At 39.1% G+C, this 17,313-nt stretch overlaps 1 protein-coding gene across 3 annotated transcripts in view; it reads left to right on the forward strand.

Moving 5' to 3' along the window:
* Positions 1-17,313, forward strand: part of col22a1 (collagen, type XXII, alpha 1) — a 72,239-nt gene that overhangs the window by 12,299 nt on the left and 42,627 nt on the right. Inside the window, exons 4-15 of one of the 3 annotated variants that reach the window (XM_032580998.1) lie at positions 1,305-1,385; positions 10,975-11,086; positions 12,439-12,562; positions 12,700-12,975; positions 13,072-13,152; positions 13,974-14,090; positions 14,195-14,239; positions 14,342-14,404; positions 14,640-14,678; positions 16,687-16,740; positions 16,843-16,896; positions 16,995-17,048. In XM_032580998.1, coding sequence (XP_032436889.1) covers positions 1,305-1,385; positions 10,975-11,086; positions 12,439-12,562; positions 12,700-12,975; positions 13,072-13,152; positions 13,974-14,090; positions 14,195-14,239; positions 14,342-14,404; positions 14,640-14,678; positions 16,687-16,740; positions 16,843-16,896; positions 16,995-17,048 — 1,100 coding nt within the window. The remainder of the gene's footprint in view (positions 1-1,304; positions 1,386-10,974; positions 11,087-12,438; positions 12,563-12,699; positions 12,976-13,071; positions 13,153-13,973; positions 14,091-14,194; positions 14,240-14,341; positions 14,405-14,639; positions 14,679-16,686; positions 16,741-16,842; positions 16,897-16,994; positions 17,049-17,313) is intronic. The other 2 variants (XM_032580999.1, XM_032581000.1) reach the window with 2 other exon arrangements.

Genomic DNA, 17,313 nt, shown 5'->3' on the forward strand with positions numbered 1-17,313 from the left:
AGAAGTGCTCTACAAGATATAAATATTTATTTACAAATATAAAGACATACAGTATGTTTACCATTAGTCTTATATTGCCTGCAAAAGTTTTTACACCCCTTTGTCCCATTTCAGTTTATTTTATTGGGATTTCATCCAATCAGGAGAGCATATTTTTACATTAGAAGGAAAGTCAGATAGTTTTCTTTCAATTATTAAAAGTCTGAAAAGTGGTTTTTGTTTTCAACCCATATGCAGACATTCATATGGGATTTTTCAAATTCTCCAATCAATACAGTCCACTCAGGCTAAAAAATAAACCAGCAGTTTTGGGCCAATGCTGAGTCAGCAGTCGAATGCAAATTTCAGGCATAATCAACAAACTTTGGTCTAACCTGTCTGCTGTGTTTCTTTGTCTTCATGATGCTCTTTGTTCACTAACAACCTCTGACAGACCGCTGAGGCGTTGCTTACTAACCATCTGTTACTAATGGATTCAGTCAGTCGAGCTGGATTTCATGTAGGAGAATCAAAAGAAAGGTGCTTGGATACAAATTAACTGAAGATTTTTATATTTTCATTCCCAAAAGTACATGATAGTTTTTGCTCAATTTCATACTCACACCCTACTTTTTGTTAGTCATTATAGTTGTGCGGTACTTCATACTTTATCAATTCAATACCACATAAATACAGGGCCTGTATCGCCAATACCGATACTTTTATTTAAGTTTGATATATTATAAAACTTCTGACCTTTAGGTGTTTTGAGGTGGTTTGTCCAATGTTAGAATTTGAATAAAGTTTATCGGTACTTTAATAACATGTTAACATGATTTGTGTGTATTTTTCTTAAGTAAACTGCGAAGAAATTCTCATTTGAGAGCAAAGCGAGACAAAATCTTTTTGGAGGTACTATTGATGAACTACAATACAAAAAATAAAACAAAATTTCAAGAGGCAATCTAAAACTAAAGTAATGCATAAGATCAATACTGGTATAGATCTTATACTAGATTGATAGACCTATCGATCTACTATAAGATTGATATTTATACTATCGATACTTCCACTAGAAGATGGAAGCTACTATTTATATTTCTAGTAGATGATTGAGTCTATCAACTCTGTAATATCAATTCAGGGTTGATACCGATTATTGATATTATTGATATTTTGGAGCAATTTGCCCATTTCTATTGGTTACATAAATTTACATACAGTTTTAACAGAAATAGCAGACAGTTCAAGTTCAGCAAGATAAATTCTGCATGTAAGGCAACATGAAAGACACATTTTGCCTGACACTTGTCTTTTCTTCCCAGATGTCCTGTGTCCAAAGATGAAGGTTCAACCTGATCGCTTCAAGCCCAACAGCACCAGTTATGGTCTTGAAGAGGTTCCAGGTATGTGCAAACTGCAGCTTTCCCAGCGGCAACAAGGACGGCTGGCAGTATAAGTCAACCTCAGAGTCAACTCTTCATTTTTCAAAACATTTCCTGCACTCCCACTTTGGGCTTTCTTTTTTTATGCGTTTAGAGAGAAAAAAATGCATTTCTTTTATGCATAGATGCAGTCAGCTCTTGCAATTTTCCCCCTTTTGCTATCTGATTGGAGAGTAAATTGCTTTTATTCATGACTTGGAAGGTGTTACCTCTCTGGCACATTCATTTTCTGTCTCGTTTAAAACTGCCATCAAAAAAAAAAGTTAAAAAAAAAGTATGCATTTGCAAAACAAAGTGGATTTGTGTCAGCCCACCTTTGCAGATCACATTTGTATTTTTTTTAATGCACGTGTTTCGACCAATGTTCTGTGCAGATCTTTGTTTTCATCTATTTGCTCTTCATGAATATTTATCAAAAGGATTTTCAAAACTGCTTCAGCATCAAAATGGTAAATTCATGGTAACAGGAAATGTATGGCTTTTTTTTTTTTATCTATGAAGGAGATATACATCTGGCAATATGAAGCCATTGCCAGCACCTGACTGCTTTTCAAAAATATCAAGCTGGTAGAAGAGTTTAGCTCCCAACAGCACAGTGGTATTTGCAAATGAAATGTAATGATATATATATATATATATAACTAGAAATTAGGTGTGCGTGTGGGTGTGTGTGTGTGTGGGGGGGGGGTTGCACTGCAAAAGCACCAAATCTGATCAAGTATTTCTTTTGTGTGTGTAGTTTCTTGTGCAAATAATTCACTATATCTTACTTCCATCATCATTTATTGTTTTTATTGAACAGACAACGGCAATAGCTTTTAATTTACCAGCAACTCAATCAATCAATCAATCAATCAATCAATCAATCAATTTGTTAAGCATTTTAGTCAGAGAGTCGCTGTAGTTTAGTACAACTTTTTCTGAGCTTTATATTAAGCCAGACTCACCACTTGATGAGAAGATTATTTCTGATTGAAAAAAGTGGTGCAGGCACCCAGAAGAAAAATCTTTGGTATAGAAGACGTTGGCATGTCTAGACTGAGCAGCAGAAGGCTTAAATGGTGCCGTGATATAACAATATAACAATCTATTATCAGGGGCTGATTGGAGTGTCTGAAAATTTGAGGTCTCTGGCCGTAGCATTAGCCAGGATTACCTGCATGTTTGCCATGTTTGATACAGATCACATGAGGCTGTGATTGACACGTGAGGCATACAGATAATACTATAGTCAATTTATCATCCCAGTCCAACTAAAACAACAACCTCTATCAAATGTATTCAAGCTATAGTAATGCTGACCAAGACATTTGGTGACTTTGATGTTTTGACTCCCTGACAACATTATTACTGTTCATTCCACCAATTGTGCCATCTGGTTCTAGAGATTTTAGGTGTTTTCAAATTGAGTCAACATACATGTTCCTGACTGGTCTACCATTCCTTCTGCGTGCTTACTCACTTTTATAAGTAGGTGTGATGTTTTCCTAACAAACCAGATGACTTCAAATGCTGAAATCTCAACGAATAGAGTCTTAAGTAAAAGTGAATATTGACTGTGAAGTATGTTGAGTAGTACTTGCTGTATTGGTCATAGGACATTTTATTTTTGTCAATCCGCTCCAGGCTTTAGTGCGTGGTTTTCACCAGGCATAGCTAGAAGTCAGTCCTTTTTATGACGGTTTCACAGACTTCTGTGAGATAATGTTCCTTTTTGTTACTATTTTCATAAATGTTTGCTCAAGAAACTGGTACACACATCAACACCAAAGTAATCATCATAAATCCCCTTGATCTGTCTTTCCAAACAGCTTCTTTCCTAAAAAGACATCTGGCTGTACTGAATACTTCTAAAGAAAGCATGAAATACTGCTTATTGGTGAGATATTATTGTGTTTATGAGACCAGATTATCATTTCATTGTACTGCATTAGATTTTACTTGTACTTACTTTCTTTCTATGGTTCACTTCGTCCAGAGGGTCTGGGTTCTCGGCTATTGAGAAACGATAGCTTCCTGGAAGTGTGACCTTTGTTGAAGTTTTAAACTTGACCCAGTTGCTAACGTTTCCCCAAGATCTATGTAATGCACCAGTTTGACGCTACAAATTTTACCGGAAACTGTAGACAACCATCCTCCACTGGAAAGAGAGAAGTGCTGAGCTGAACCAGTTGTCTTTTAATGTTAATTCAACATTTGGAAGCGTGGCCAACATGGACTGAACGGCTTCATTCACTTCCTCTGCTGCCATTGCTAAAACTACAGGCACATTACAATCCTAAAACAGCGCATAAGTCATCATTCACAACTCCTTCTGTATACTGTCTGGCTCAGTTGAAATTCTGCCAAAGGAATCCAAGTCAATGGGAGAAAGTCCAGATGGAGCACTAAAGGGAGATGAGAATCAAGTGGCTTAGAAAGGCAATGGCTTAAGAAATCCAGTATGGTGGTCTGTAGCTCCTTGGGGTGTGCTGGACTGGCTTTGGACTGCAGGGGCTTCTCTGGGGTCTGATGGCCAATCTTCCCTCTTGACCTCTCAGGACTGACTTCACCAGGTGGGATGGTAGTGAGCCCTCCCTACCTTGGTCCTTCAGAGTTCTGGCTGTAGTGCCCAGGTGCTTACCAAGTGCTTTGGAGGTTTTGTGTTCCGTTACATCCGCTAACAATGCTGGCGTTGACATCTTCTTTAGACCTTAATGTTGATACTCCACTAATTGGCTGTTTTCCAGTTTTTATCAGCAGAACAGTGAGACGAAGGGAAATCATTCAAGCAGGTCTGTGCAAGCATCTGTCAGTCAATCAGGAACAGCAGCTGCAATTGCTTTAGCCACTCTATTTCCAACTGAAGCATGTCAGACAAAAGGCAGTTGATGGTTTTATTTCATGCAGTCAGAGACTTGAGTGTTTCAGGTTGTTCTCAGAGGTCTTGAATAGTGCTTATCCTGAAATGTCTGATGTTTTCACAAGAGGGCCTTCTGGGGGATTGGAGTTCCTGTCTGTCTCCCACTCACATTCATCATCTTAAGAGAAAAAACAGATGCACAGGCACGACTAGTTTGGACGCATGCTACATCCAAGAACAAGGATTAAGACGTCAGAGACCTGGGAGCAGTGTTCCTCAGATGTTGATGCATTCGATTGACTCGTCTATCCTCAATATCGGCTAAGACATTTTGCTAGTTTTCTAAATCTAGATCAGTGTGGACTTGCCAAAGACGAGATTGTGTTGTCCTGATCCAGAGGCACAGAGAGCGTGCATCTTGAACAAGTTGCCAACCAAACACATTGCTCCCATGGGCATTTTAAAGGTCTCCAGTTGAACTGACTTGCCTGTGTTAGGGTGGTGGGTGGAAACAGCAACAGTCATAGAAACAACATGAATAAGCATCAAAGATACAGAGAAACACGCTCTGTTACAAGGCAGCCGTGTTACCTACTTAAGAAAATAAGTAGCTTTTTTGCTGTAAGTAGCTAATTCTACCCAGAATCCCCAAAATGAGTTCCACAACTCATAATTATCCACATAGAGACACATTTGAAGGTAATATGTTAGAAACAAATAGTTTTTTAAACTTTTATAAAAGAAAGTTTGAGTTTCCCCTGAAGCTACTCTGCGAAGTGTAAGCGATGTTTCAGTCCGCTGATGATTTGGGCTCATGATCAGGAAGGACAGAATCACTTTGCACTCTCGGTCACATTCTCACATTCTTGCCACTGGGTGAGTGCTAATTATGTGGTTTTGCTTTTCCGCTTGGATGCAAAAAGAATTACAGCAAACTTTTTTTTTGTTGATAAATCGCTGTTTTGACAAGTATGGTAGATGTGGCGCTCGGTACAATGTTCTGGAAGCGGCCCCTTTTTCATCCATTTACCAACTCCTCTGAGATCTTTAATTTCAGCTTTGCTCCTGCGAAGATATTGGACGAGAAAATCTTTTGTTTCCTGAGGTTAAAGCAGACACGTTTTTCAATATACACAGCAGACATTTGTAATTATTCTACCTTTAGTGCCTTCTTGCACTGAGTTTAAATCCCTGCCTGGTTCTTTTTTCGACAGAGTTTACATGTTCTACCAGCTAAAGTCTGTTTTCACCTGCTACTCCAACTTCCTGAATGGTCTCCAAATCCTGTATTGTCAGTTAATTTCCCTCTCTGATTTACTTTTAGATTTACCTCACCTTTTGCACTTTGAATGCCAGAGCCAGCGCTCTGTGTCCCTGCACAGGATCCAGCAGGAATAGAACATGGACTAAATGGGAATGCAGCGAGAGGCCGGACACGGCAATGGAATTTTGTCATAAAACTGATATATTTTTTGGTATTTTATTCAGTAGACCAACTTTACTTTAAGTAAATATTTAGTTCCAAAGCAAATACTTATTTTCCAGCCTAAACTAACTTGTTAGTTAACAAACTAAACAAGTTAGTTTACAACGTAAATATTTAATTAAAATTTAGTTGGAAACTAAACATTTAGTTTCCAACTAAATATTTGGTTGTGAACTAGCTGTATTCAAGTGCTTTAGTTTGTTAGCTAAATATTTAGCTCAGAATTAAAATTAGCAGGAAACAAAATGTTGCTTTTACAAACTGAACATTTAATTACTAAGTAAACACTTATTTCCAGCCTAAGGAAACAATAAAGTAATTAAGTTAAATTGCAAACTAAATATTTGCTTCAGAGCAAAATATTTGGTTTGTAGGTGAAATATTTGCCTCAAAACTAATATTTAGTTTGTAAAAAATTATAAATGTATTTGAACATGATGAACAATTTTTTTTTTTTAATTTCAGGCTAGAAAACCCCCAAAGTTGTTCATTTTGTCTGTAAAACTTTACAAACGGCACCCCATTCATTTCAGTGTCTAGGTTTGTAAATGTATTTTAACAAAGCAGTAACTCAGTGGAACACAAACGCATGCCGCTGGTTTTTATTTGTGAAAACCTATCGTGATCAGTCTTTATTTATTTCATAAAAAGTAAACACAAAGTTGTAGTTGTGACCTGACAAAATGGGACAAATGGAAGCTGCTTCATTCTTCACTGCTTTTCTCATCTTTTCCAAGGCCGTTTCGATACTCGTAGCTAAGAAAAGCAAAGAGAAGATTTTGATTTCTCGTACCCACAGTGCAGTGCAGCGCAGACAGCTTTGTCACACTGGGAGCCGAAACCTCCATGTGGCTCCCTCTGTGGACAGGATGGTATCAAACTCAGCCTGAGGTTTGAGGCCGTCCGAGAGGACAAAGACGTCCGGGATTTTCCCGTCCGTCTTTTTCTGCCGCGGCTCCTTGACAAAACTACAAAGCCTGCACTGTTGGAGCTGCGTGAGCAAAGTGCTTCTTTTCGGGGTTGTAGCTATGCAGACACATAACATGCAGAGTCGTACCAGACAAATAGTGTTTTGGCAGCTCTCCCCCCTTCCAGTTACACAGACGGCGCTCCTTCCAGTGTGTCATACATGTGAAGACATTTCCTACTGATTAGGACTTGACAGCCAGCAGACCTGTGGTTTCAGTCAGACAGGCCCATCTGACCCCTCAGGATACTGAGCCGGAGCGTTAGTCTCTGTGAGCTCCCCGTCTCCCGCACAAGTGCTGCCATCTGCTCCGATCAAAGGAGTGTGTGCGTGCGGGTGTGTGTGTGCGTGTGTGTGTGGGTGTGTGTGTGTGTGTTCGCCTTTTCCCAGTCCCTGAACTCATCTGGCTCTCGCCACAGATCGCCCCGTTGGTTGTTCTCGGCGGTCCAAAATAGCTTTTTTGGGGGGGCTGATTATATACTCTGTCAGCTGCCAGTCCAAATTACAGCTGTGAGCTTCAGAGCCACCATAACGCTACGCTGAGCAAATGTGCGCCCCACCGGTGTGGTGACAGAATTAAAAGAAGAAAAAAAAAAGCAGGAAGAATTCTCAGCTGCGTGCGTTTGTTTAGCAACTGACAACCTGCAAAAATGTGACTGCAAGAAAACAGTTATTTACATACCTGGAAACAAGAGGTGGGAAATTCTGCATATTTTAGAATTGATCCGACACTGTGTAAATACATTGCTCATATTGCCAATACTGATACTGAGTACATGTCATTTAGCCAGTAGAAATAACATTACATTATGTATTGTATTACATTAAAGTACAAAAACAGTTTTATTCATAAAATGTTCGTCCTGGTCAGTCACATACACATTGATTCATCAATCACAAACCACAACTCCAACCCTAAAGTGGAAAATTCAACTGTTTGAATACCTTTACAATGTATAATAACAAAATGTCCTTGAGAATTTAACTGTTCAGGTTCAACAGCCTGCTTAATATTGGTCGTCTCTATTTTGACTTCAGAGGTTAAGGTCAGTTTAAACTAGTGAACTCTAACCCCTCACCTTTGACCCTGTAAAAATGAGCTACACATAGCAAGATTAGCTGTGCAACTTTAAAAACTAGAAATATTTTTGGCAAAACAAAGCCAGTAATAATGTTTTAGCAGGTTTCACTTCTGACTCCAAGATGCTTCATACTCCAGCATGCTTGGTAATAATAACAACATAAAGTTAAAATGTTTACCAGTGCAATGTTGAGGAACAGCATAAAGTGGAGACCTTGAGTCAGTTTAATAATTCCTATTTTCTTGTCACACTTATATGTCTAATTTTCAAACAAAGATAAACTGAGTAGGACTTTTTTTTTCTTTACATCAAAAACATGGACCACTGATAAACACTGGTACATTTACATATAGATTAACTTATATAGTTTTTAATTTATGTATGTTGCACTTTTTAAAATAATCATTAAAAAAAAATCGGTTGTTTTTTGCAACAGCAACTGCTATCAAGCCGAAAGATATAAACAGTTACATGAGATATATTGATAATTCAGTCACGGTGCTATTGCTCATCATCTATCAGCCATCAGAGAAGATGTCAGCGTCTTACATAGCAACAAGCCCCGCCTACTTGAGAGCGGGTACGTATGCAGCGTTTTGAGGAAACTTGTCGGCGATTTTACAGAAGGGCTATGGACTCAACACGTTGGAATGACGCACAACTTTTTGTGAATGAATGAATGTCATACTGTGAGAGCTCTGGTGGAGCCAGATGCACATTGTCTGACAAAAAAAGACAAAAACAAACCATCATCAATTTCTACTTCCTACCGTCTTCTTTGTTGTTTTTGCCAGAAGTAACATCCGGCTGTTGATCACGACTCGTGTGATGTGAAAAAAGGGTTCCCATTGCAGTTTTGCTAAATATATTTTACGCAATTCTGTGGTTAATGGAAACACAGCTAATGTGGCTCCTTGGAGTTCTAAAGTTTTAAAAATGCCTTTGTAACTCTGTCTGTTTCTCATATGTTGGATATCTGTGAGTTAGGGGAAGACATGCTGCTGTTTGTGACCTCGTAGCCTATTTTTGTCAGTCACGTTCGCTTTAGATGATTAAATCTTCAGGTCCAGTAATTATCCTTGGATGTGGCTTGCGGACCGAACTTAGTTATTAAGTTATTTAACAAGCGGTGCAATCATATTTTCACAAGGCCAGCTTGATCTAGGCAAAATCATATGCTTAAAAAAAACTGCCTTTCGTATTTACTCAGGCTCTCTTGCCAATTTTTGTCTGAAACATCTACTGTAAGTGTGAGATGAGCAAGAACAGAAGCAATCTTTAAGGGTTCCACCCATTTGTCACAACACTGAACTCCTCAGATCAAAGTAAAGGGATATTTCCCACAAACAGATGTGAGAAATGTTCCCATTAAATATTCTAACATGGTAATCATCATAGATCTAGAAGAGTGTATGAATCTGGCAGAATCTGGTCTGCTTGATTCCTTCAGGTCTTTGTTTTGAACATTATTGACTGTTGCTAGCCCCACCAGGGTGTAAATAATCCCTCTTTAAGCCTTGTGTCCCATCACCAAGCTCTGCAGGAATACGTCCAGCCTTTCCCCCCCATCACCCAGAGCAGCTAATGTCTTGCTGTTCTCACTCGCTTTATACTACACTGCCACCTGCTATGAGCGCTCACTGCGCTGCAAAACCTGGCGGCCGAGCGCAAGTGAAACCCCTCCGAACGTTGGCATCTCCATGGCTATGGCATTTGTTTGCTTTTCAAGGGAGTGGCCTTTTCCAAGCCGCCTAAATGTGGGCTGCGGTTGCTCTGCTCGAAATCATGAAGAGTAACGCAGACGCGCAGAGGGCCTGGCCAGCAGCGGGTATTGGTTATTTTTCTTTCTGGCATCAAACCCAACAAACATCGCAGCTCCACAACAAACGGCTCGATTTTCCAGCTGTTCAGCTGCTGAAGCGGTGATTTCAGCTCCCCCACTCTCCCCCGCCCCGAAAAACAGGCCACAAACACAGTAGCTGCAGGGTGTGGTGGTTCTGACCCAGTTCAAACACTAAACACTGACAAATCCAAAATTGTAACTCAGCCTCAATACTCAGGAGATGTTTGTGTTCATTGGAGTGTGTGTGTGTGGGGGGTGAGTGTGTGTGTGTTTCTGGGTTTTCCTATCTCTTTAGGACTTCCCTTGTCAAGACTGTAAGGGGAACAAAGCATTTTCTAATGTACTGGGACAGTGTTTTTGAATAATGAAGCCTCATATTGCATATATTAGATACTGTATAAAATGGCTAAAACTATTGAAATATTTTTGAAAATAAAAGCTTTAATAAATGTAAAAGTTGTGCATATTACACAGTCCTCCTTGATAATGCTCTATTTGTCACATTCTCTCAGAAATATGGGGAAATGTGAATAAAACAACTGTTGACATATTGGTTAAGTTAAAAACCTATTAGGCTTATTAAAACGGTGGGATATCATGGTGCAACTAATAAAGTTTTTCTTCAAAGTAACACTATAAAATTTAAATATATTGTACATATAACAACACTGCAAATAATGTGCAAAGCATTGAACAGACGTTTTCCTTCTGGAATTCAGAAATGATTTAAGTTAAGATTCACACAGATTCAAAATGTAGAAACTAAAGAAACTAAATCACGGTTTATTATGCAAAAAGTCAAATTTGTGCTGCTAGAACCTGATTATAGTTTACTTTTCGAATGATCTCCCTCAAAAATGACCTTCAAGCATGCAAAATAACAATTCAGTCACAGCTAAAACCAAGTTATATGTGAGTGAACTTTTCAAAAAATAATACATTAAATAAAATTTTTATTACATTTACAAATTAATTCTCACTTATAAATCAGAATATGTTCCCAATGCATGATCGTTATAACAATTCACATCTTCAAGCATCCATGTGTAATTTACAAGCTTTGTTAATATTTGAATATTCTTTAGAGTTATCGGCATTAAACTGTGGAGTGAACAGAATGATGATTTCAAATTATGTGCTTTTTTTGGGTGAGCTTTAAAACAGCCTTAAAATGTAAGTATGTGTCGTTAATCTGAATCTGGATGGTTGAAAATGAAAGTCAGTGCAGGTTTTTTCCTAAAGGTACAAATGACACAAACTTGTGGATGCGTGTGTGAGATTTGGAAGAATGCCTCAAGTCCAACTGGATGATGTGATTGTGATGTTGCAGGGTTTGACCTGATGGAGTACTTCAACGTGAAAGACATCCTGGGGACCAGAGTCGACGAAGGCCAGAGTTCATATGTTCGCCTCGGGACGATGCCGATAGTCCAGCAAACAGAGTGAGTGAGCTCCGCCCGAACTAATCAGTGTGCTTCAGATTTCTGTCAAAACTAGAGAAAACATCACACTGGAAGACTAACTGATGAAGGACAGGCAGATTGTTTTTATGTCTCTCAGCTTCAGATGTTTTTATTAAGAAATATTCAACATACTGGCTTTTCCTGTTTTGCAAAAGCAGGAAAAGAAAATAGTGGTTCATAAATTGTGTCACCTGAAAGAGTTAGTTATTGTTTGACCCATGGTGAGATCTTCAAAACAAAAGTCTCACTATATGCCCCACACTTTGATGTGGTAGTTTTTGTAGTGCTTGGTATTTGTTAGACTTTTATTTTGAAAGACTCTTAACTATCTTGGCCATAAGAGCTGTCCATGTATGAAACCATTAACTCTTATGAATTACATGAGTTGCAAACCATTTATAATGCTCTTTTGTTTACATTTTTGTGCATGCTTCTTTTATTTAGACGTCAAGAAGTGTTGTGCAGCTCTCTAGTAAGAATTAGACATATTTGAAGAACTACACAAACTACCATTGATAGGGATTATGTGTTTAGTAGAGATTCTTCCTGAGCTCTGTAGCTAGATGTGCTGGAAGAAAACTTGTTTGAGATACTGCAAAGATTTTATCACAAAGAATTTTCAAAAACGATTTGTTGGGTCCAACAAAATGAAGATGCTATGACAGCTACTGACCTAAACGACCAGTTTGTAACCAGCTAAGCTTTATGTTGCACACAAGCTGCGTTTCCATAGCAAATGTGCACAAAACGTTGTCAATATCCCGCTAATGTAGAAAAAACATACTTCCTGTCGCCTTCTTGTTGATTTAGTGATTTTCATTGCAATTTTGCCAAATAAGCAAATTTTATTATGGCCAAATAACCACCTCATTCTAGCACTAAGACTTATCCTCAAATGAGAGTTCTTTTGAAATTGGCATGTTTCCGTTAATTACATTTATTTTCAAAATGTCAAATTGCGCGATTAGATGGCCAGTGGAGACGCAGCTACAGATAACAGCAGGCAACAAGATGGCATCTCAAGAATGGCTAAGCACAAAGACTGTCTCCAATAATGATTCTGATATTTTTCTCAAATGAAGCAACACTAGATATAAAATGCTAAAGGGTAGTAAAGCTAATCTGTATGCAAAATATGACTTACTATTTAGTTTTTTCTGGAAATTCAAATTAAGCTTCTAACTGTAGTCAGTGAGAACTTGAAGCAGAGAGAATCTTCTGCTTTCTTACTGTAAACACAGTGTACACTGTGGGTTTTTACACATAGAAATCTAATAGGCAGTATACACAGGCCCAAAGGAAAGTATTAACTGTATTGCTTTATTTTGCAGGGATGTGTTTGCTCAGGGTTTACCAGATGAATACGCCTTTGTGACAACCTTCAAATTCAGGAAAACCTCAAGACGGGAAGACTGGTACCTCTGGCAGATTTTTGACAAATATGGAATTCCACAGGTTGGTCCACCAAGTTTAAATACTATAACATCTCAACGTACAATGACTTTACCCAATTTAGAGGGATAGAAATCAGGCCTTGAGAAACCTGTTGCTGATTCTGTTTGAACTACCGTTTCTTTCCTCGTACCTTCCAGGTGTCCATCCGTCTGGACGGTGAGAACAAAGCCGTGGAGTACAACGCAGTTGGGTTGACGAAAGACGCCGTCAGAGCTGTGTTCAAGAATCCCGAAGTCGACAACCTTTTTGACCGCAACTGGCACAAGATCGGCCTCAGCGTGGAGGCAAAGTCTGTCGCCCTGTACCTGGACTGCAAACACATCCAGACTCTGCCAATCGAAGACCGGGAAGACATAGACATTCAGGGGAAGACGGTGATTGGCAAGAGACTGTATGACAGCGTTCCCATAGACGTGCGTACCCACCTCTATTTGTAAAATCTTAGTTCTCCGCAGGCTTTCTGTTTCCTAAAGGTTGATCCGATTAACGGTTTGTGTGTGTTTGAGCAGTTTGACCTCCAAAGGATGATGATTTACTGTGATTCCAAACAAGCAGAACTGGAAACCTGCTGTGATCTGCCCACCGGGCCGGTGAGTAGAATTCCCTGTAGACACACACTGGGTCACTATTGTAGGGATTCTGTTTTAAAGGGAGCTTCACATCATGGTATAATGGCCAGCCATCCTGGAGTGTTGCCTTGATTCTTTCATGCATGTTTGAGAAATCCTTTGAACTTCAAAAAAAGTTAACCAATTGTTCTCAAACCCCCCAATTTGTAATTCATTTAATAATGCTGATGAGTGATGCAATAAATTACCTGGGGGTTTGTCCGGTATTAAAAGCCATGCCCAGAAATCATATCAGGTTCCTGAACATAAACAAGTGCCCGTCTGTGGTCATAATCTTTTCATAACCAATTCCTTAAAATGAAAACAAAATCAGCATTACTTTCCATTCTATGAGAAGTTTATTTAATTTTATAAAAGTCATTTGAAAATTACCATTTAACTGTACCCTGACACACCAGATTGTGACACCTCATGTAAGCATTTTTGTATTTTATGTTGAATTTCATAAATGTCTTTATTCATTTATTAGGTTTTATTTTTATGTCCTGATTGGAGAAAATGAGTCTGTATACCTTTCTGTGACCTGGAGGTCCGGTGCCAAGATCTTTAAAGAGGGGCCTGTGGCCCCCTTGTTCCCACCTTGGGGGCACCACTGTGAAAGAGCTGTTAGTTTTAAAGATACAATTGCTGTAGATATGGAACAACATCCAAAACCACTTGATTTCCAAAATATTATAGAAAAGAAGCTGATGCTTCCTGTGCAGAAGCATCAACTTGCTACTGACAACATTCAATGTCTTGGTATAAGTTGCCACAAACTGTAATCAGTTCTATCCTTTCAGTGCCCTAAAAAGGTCGTGACCGAGCCCCCCCCTGTGTGGATCCCCACACCGACACCTACTAGTGCAGAGCAGCAAAGAGGTCCTCAGGCAAACTGCTCCTGCCCTCCGGGGGCCAAGGTAACGCAACGCCCCGCTTTATCTCCGTCTGTAGTCGCCATGCTTAAGAGGGAATCCTTTATTTGAAAGATTTCAGAAGACCGCAGCGTTTTTATTCCCCACAGGGAGACGTCGGAGTGCGCGGTCTTCCTGGTCTAAAGGGTGACAAGGTCATCTCTCGCCGCAGTATCATAGTCTAATGTGAGACACAACAACAGGCGTCGTTATGTCCATTCAGATGCTTACGGTGTGAATGTGCCTACCTTTTTCAGGGTGACTTTGGCCCTAAGGGTGCCATCGGGCCGCCGGGCATCAAAGGGGAAAGAGGAGAATCTGTATGAAAATTTAAAAGTGTGCACTTTCACTTCTGCATTTATATATTTTTTCAAATGAAAAAAAACAGCTAGACTTGAAGTGATATCGTTCGATAAAATGACAGCTTCAGATTCGTGTTGCTGTCCTGAAAAATGTAGGGCAAATTGAAGTTGTTCCACACTGCATGCCTTCCAACTGTTCCTCTTCTCTTTCAGCCTCGATAATAATTGATCCTTATCGATTAATTATTTGCAGGGCAAACTATCCTCTGTCAGAGGTGACAGAGGGGAGAAGGTAAGTGAACTGGTCTGGCATGCAGACTGAGCATGGGTTTTATTCTAACACATACAGTATATGTGTATGTCTGAGTCTTACATATTTAAAATGCATGTGGACAAAAACTTTCCAATATCTATTTTTTCTACCAGCTCTTCCTGACATGCTTTTTAGTGTTTTAGTGAGTGTATATGTATTTTTATATATACATATGTCCCATGTAAACAAAAAACAGAAACAAACTTCAATGTCTTTCAATGGAATTTTATGTGATAGACCAAGTGCTGCATTACTGTGAAGTTGACAGAAAATCACATGTGTAGCTTTTGTATTCAGCTCCATTTAAATGACATTTATTGCCATGCTGCAATCAGCTTCTAAATAGACATTAAACATTAAACTCCTCATAAAAACGAGATTTAGTACAAAATTTATAAAACATAAATAGAACAGCATGTGTCTGAAACATCCCTGATATCAGCAGTAAGACTAAAATGCCATAAGCAGTCATATCTTTGGAGATTATAAAAAGTAGGAAATTTAGTCCCTGATTTTGATAAGATATTTTCCTTTGTTATAACTACAATTCTTTTCATTATAGTATAGATTTAAACTCCTATATCTTTCTGAAAAGTTATTTGTAAGTTAGTTTTGTCTTATTTTAAGTGCACTAAGAGATTTGCATTAAAAACTAGACCCAAAATATTTGATAAGATTTTTGTTTTTTTGCTGTGTTTTAGAAAAAAAAAAAAAACTAACAAAAAAACAACGGTTAGCAAATGGCATTTGTTATTATATCTGTGTTTAAAAACATTAACTGTTTCTTCTTCAATTTTGGTTGAGGCTATTAAGAGCCATTGTGGAAGGTCCAGAAAACCTACTGGAGCCCTGGCCTAGTCAAAGCCCAGACCTAAATCCCATTGAGATTTTCTACAGATGCTCTGCATCATATTTGACAGAGTTGGAGCTGATGAGCAAAACTGCACATGTTCAGATTCCTCTGGGGGAACAAAAAAAGAAGAAAAACTTTGATCAATTTCCTTCAATTTCACAATTCTGCTCTACTTTATATCACATAAAAGTTAACTTGCTGCGGGAAAAGAAACATATCTTTTGATTCCCGTTTTTATCCGTCCTTCCTGTTGGGAAAACTTTACTGCTTTGACAGCAGTGCATTAAATCAAATTTTAATGCGTTTATTCGTTACATTCTGCTTCACCATCTGTCTTCGCTTTTTTTCTACGAGAACGTTGCAATTTGCTTCTGCAAACTTTTCTAAAAAAAGAAAAGAAAGGGGAAAGAAAAAACAAAAATTAAACTCATGACATGCGGCGCCTCTGACGTGCGAGCCACGGTTTTTCGTGTTTATTAACTCGGGTTTGAAAGTGAATTGGCTTCACTTTGATTGCCTCCAATTGGACCTGCAGCCACCTGCTGCAGGTGATTCCCTGCTGCAGATGACGTCCCGTTGCTCACGTCTTTGAATCTCGGCGATTAAAATAAGTGCCGTATGTTAATATGAGCCTGAAATAATTAAAGGGTAACCTTCTGTGACTTGTAAAGCGGTTTATGGAGCAGAGGGAAGTCTTGCGGCGTGGTAAGACGCATGGTGTACCGTGTAATTTGGGAGCCATTAACTCTCACCCGGTCTCGCTTTTTGAAATTCCTCTGGAGCAGAAGGTGACATCAGCGAGCAATCCCACAATGCATCTCTGCGAGGACAATGGAGAGCTATTGTTCCTTGAGTCTTGGGTTCGAACGTGTGACCAGACCACAGTGGGTCTCGGTCAAGCTTTTAACACATTCTGGCCGTCCAACCTTTACTCAAAAGTGTTTTGTTTGTCTTCGTGTGACTTTGTGTGTTTTACTCCCCGTTCTCCTGTGTGATCTGTTTACCTCATGTATGTGTTTCTAACTTCTTCAGTTGCCTGTGATACTAGCAGATCGAGTTCCCGACGGTTCGCCTTGGTCTGCATGCCTGTGTCTGACTGAACGATCTGTCTGAACTGTTATTTTCTGTTTCCAGGGTGATAGAGGCTCTATAGGGTTAACAGGTTCTCCTGGACAAAAGGGAGAGAAGGTGTGGACCTGGAGATATGGAGGCCTTATTTTGTTATTATTCACTCCGAGGCTTAAAAAGTTGTGGTCTGGTAATAAATACACATCCGTTTTCGTTCCGCAGGGCACAGGTGGTGTTCCTGGTATTGATGGTCTAACTGGTGACAAAGGGGACAAAGTAAGATGTAGACCGCTTTTAAATCCTGGTTTAAAAAAAAAAAAAAAGTACAAGCTTTTAGAATATGCTTTAAGAATGTATTTGATTTTTGTGTTTAGGGCGAAGCAGGCAGGGCCGGTGCTGCAGGGTTAGCGGGTCCAGCCGGGCAGAAGGTAGGTAATCTGTTAGCGTTAGGAATCTTTTACTATCTCAAGATTCCATTTGGTTCCTATTTCTGAGGTCACAGTTTCATTCCAAATTGGTTTTTGATAGGACAATCGACAAGCTTTTACAAGTAAAACTAGGAATGCACCGATCTAAAATGAATATCTGTATCTGTCATTATATTGAAAAGCATTCTGTGCCTGATCAATAAGGGCAGATATATTCTGTTTAATTCAATGCTTTGTGGTCTCGTGCTGTATTATTTATTTTACA

The sequence above is a fragment of the Xiphophorus hellerii genome, chromosome 13 (assembly GCF_003331165.1).
Source record: "Xiphophorus hellerii strain 12219 chromosome 13, Xiphophorus_hellerii-4.1, whole genome shotgun sequence".
Classification (NCBI taxonomy): domain Eukaryota; kingdom Metazoa; phylum Chordata; class Actinopteri; order Cyprinodontiformes; family Poeciliidae; genus Xiphophorus; species Xiphophorus hellerii.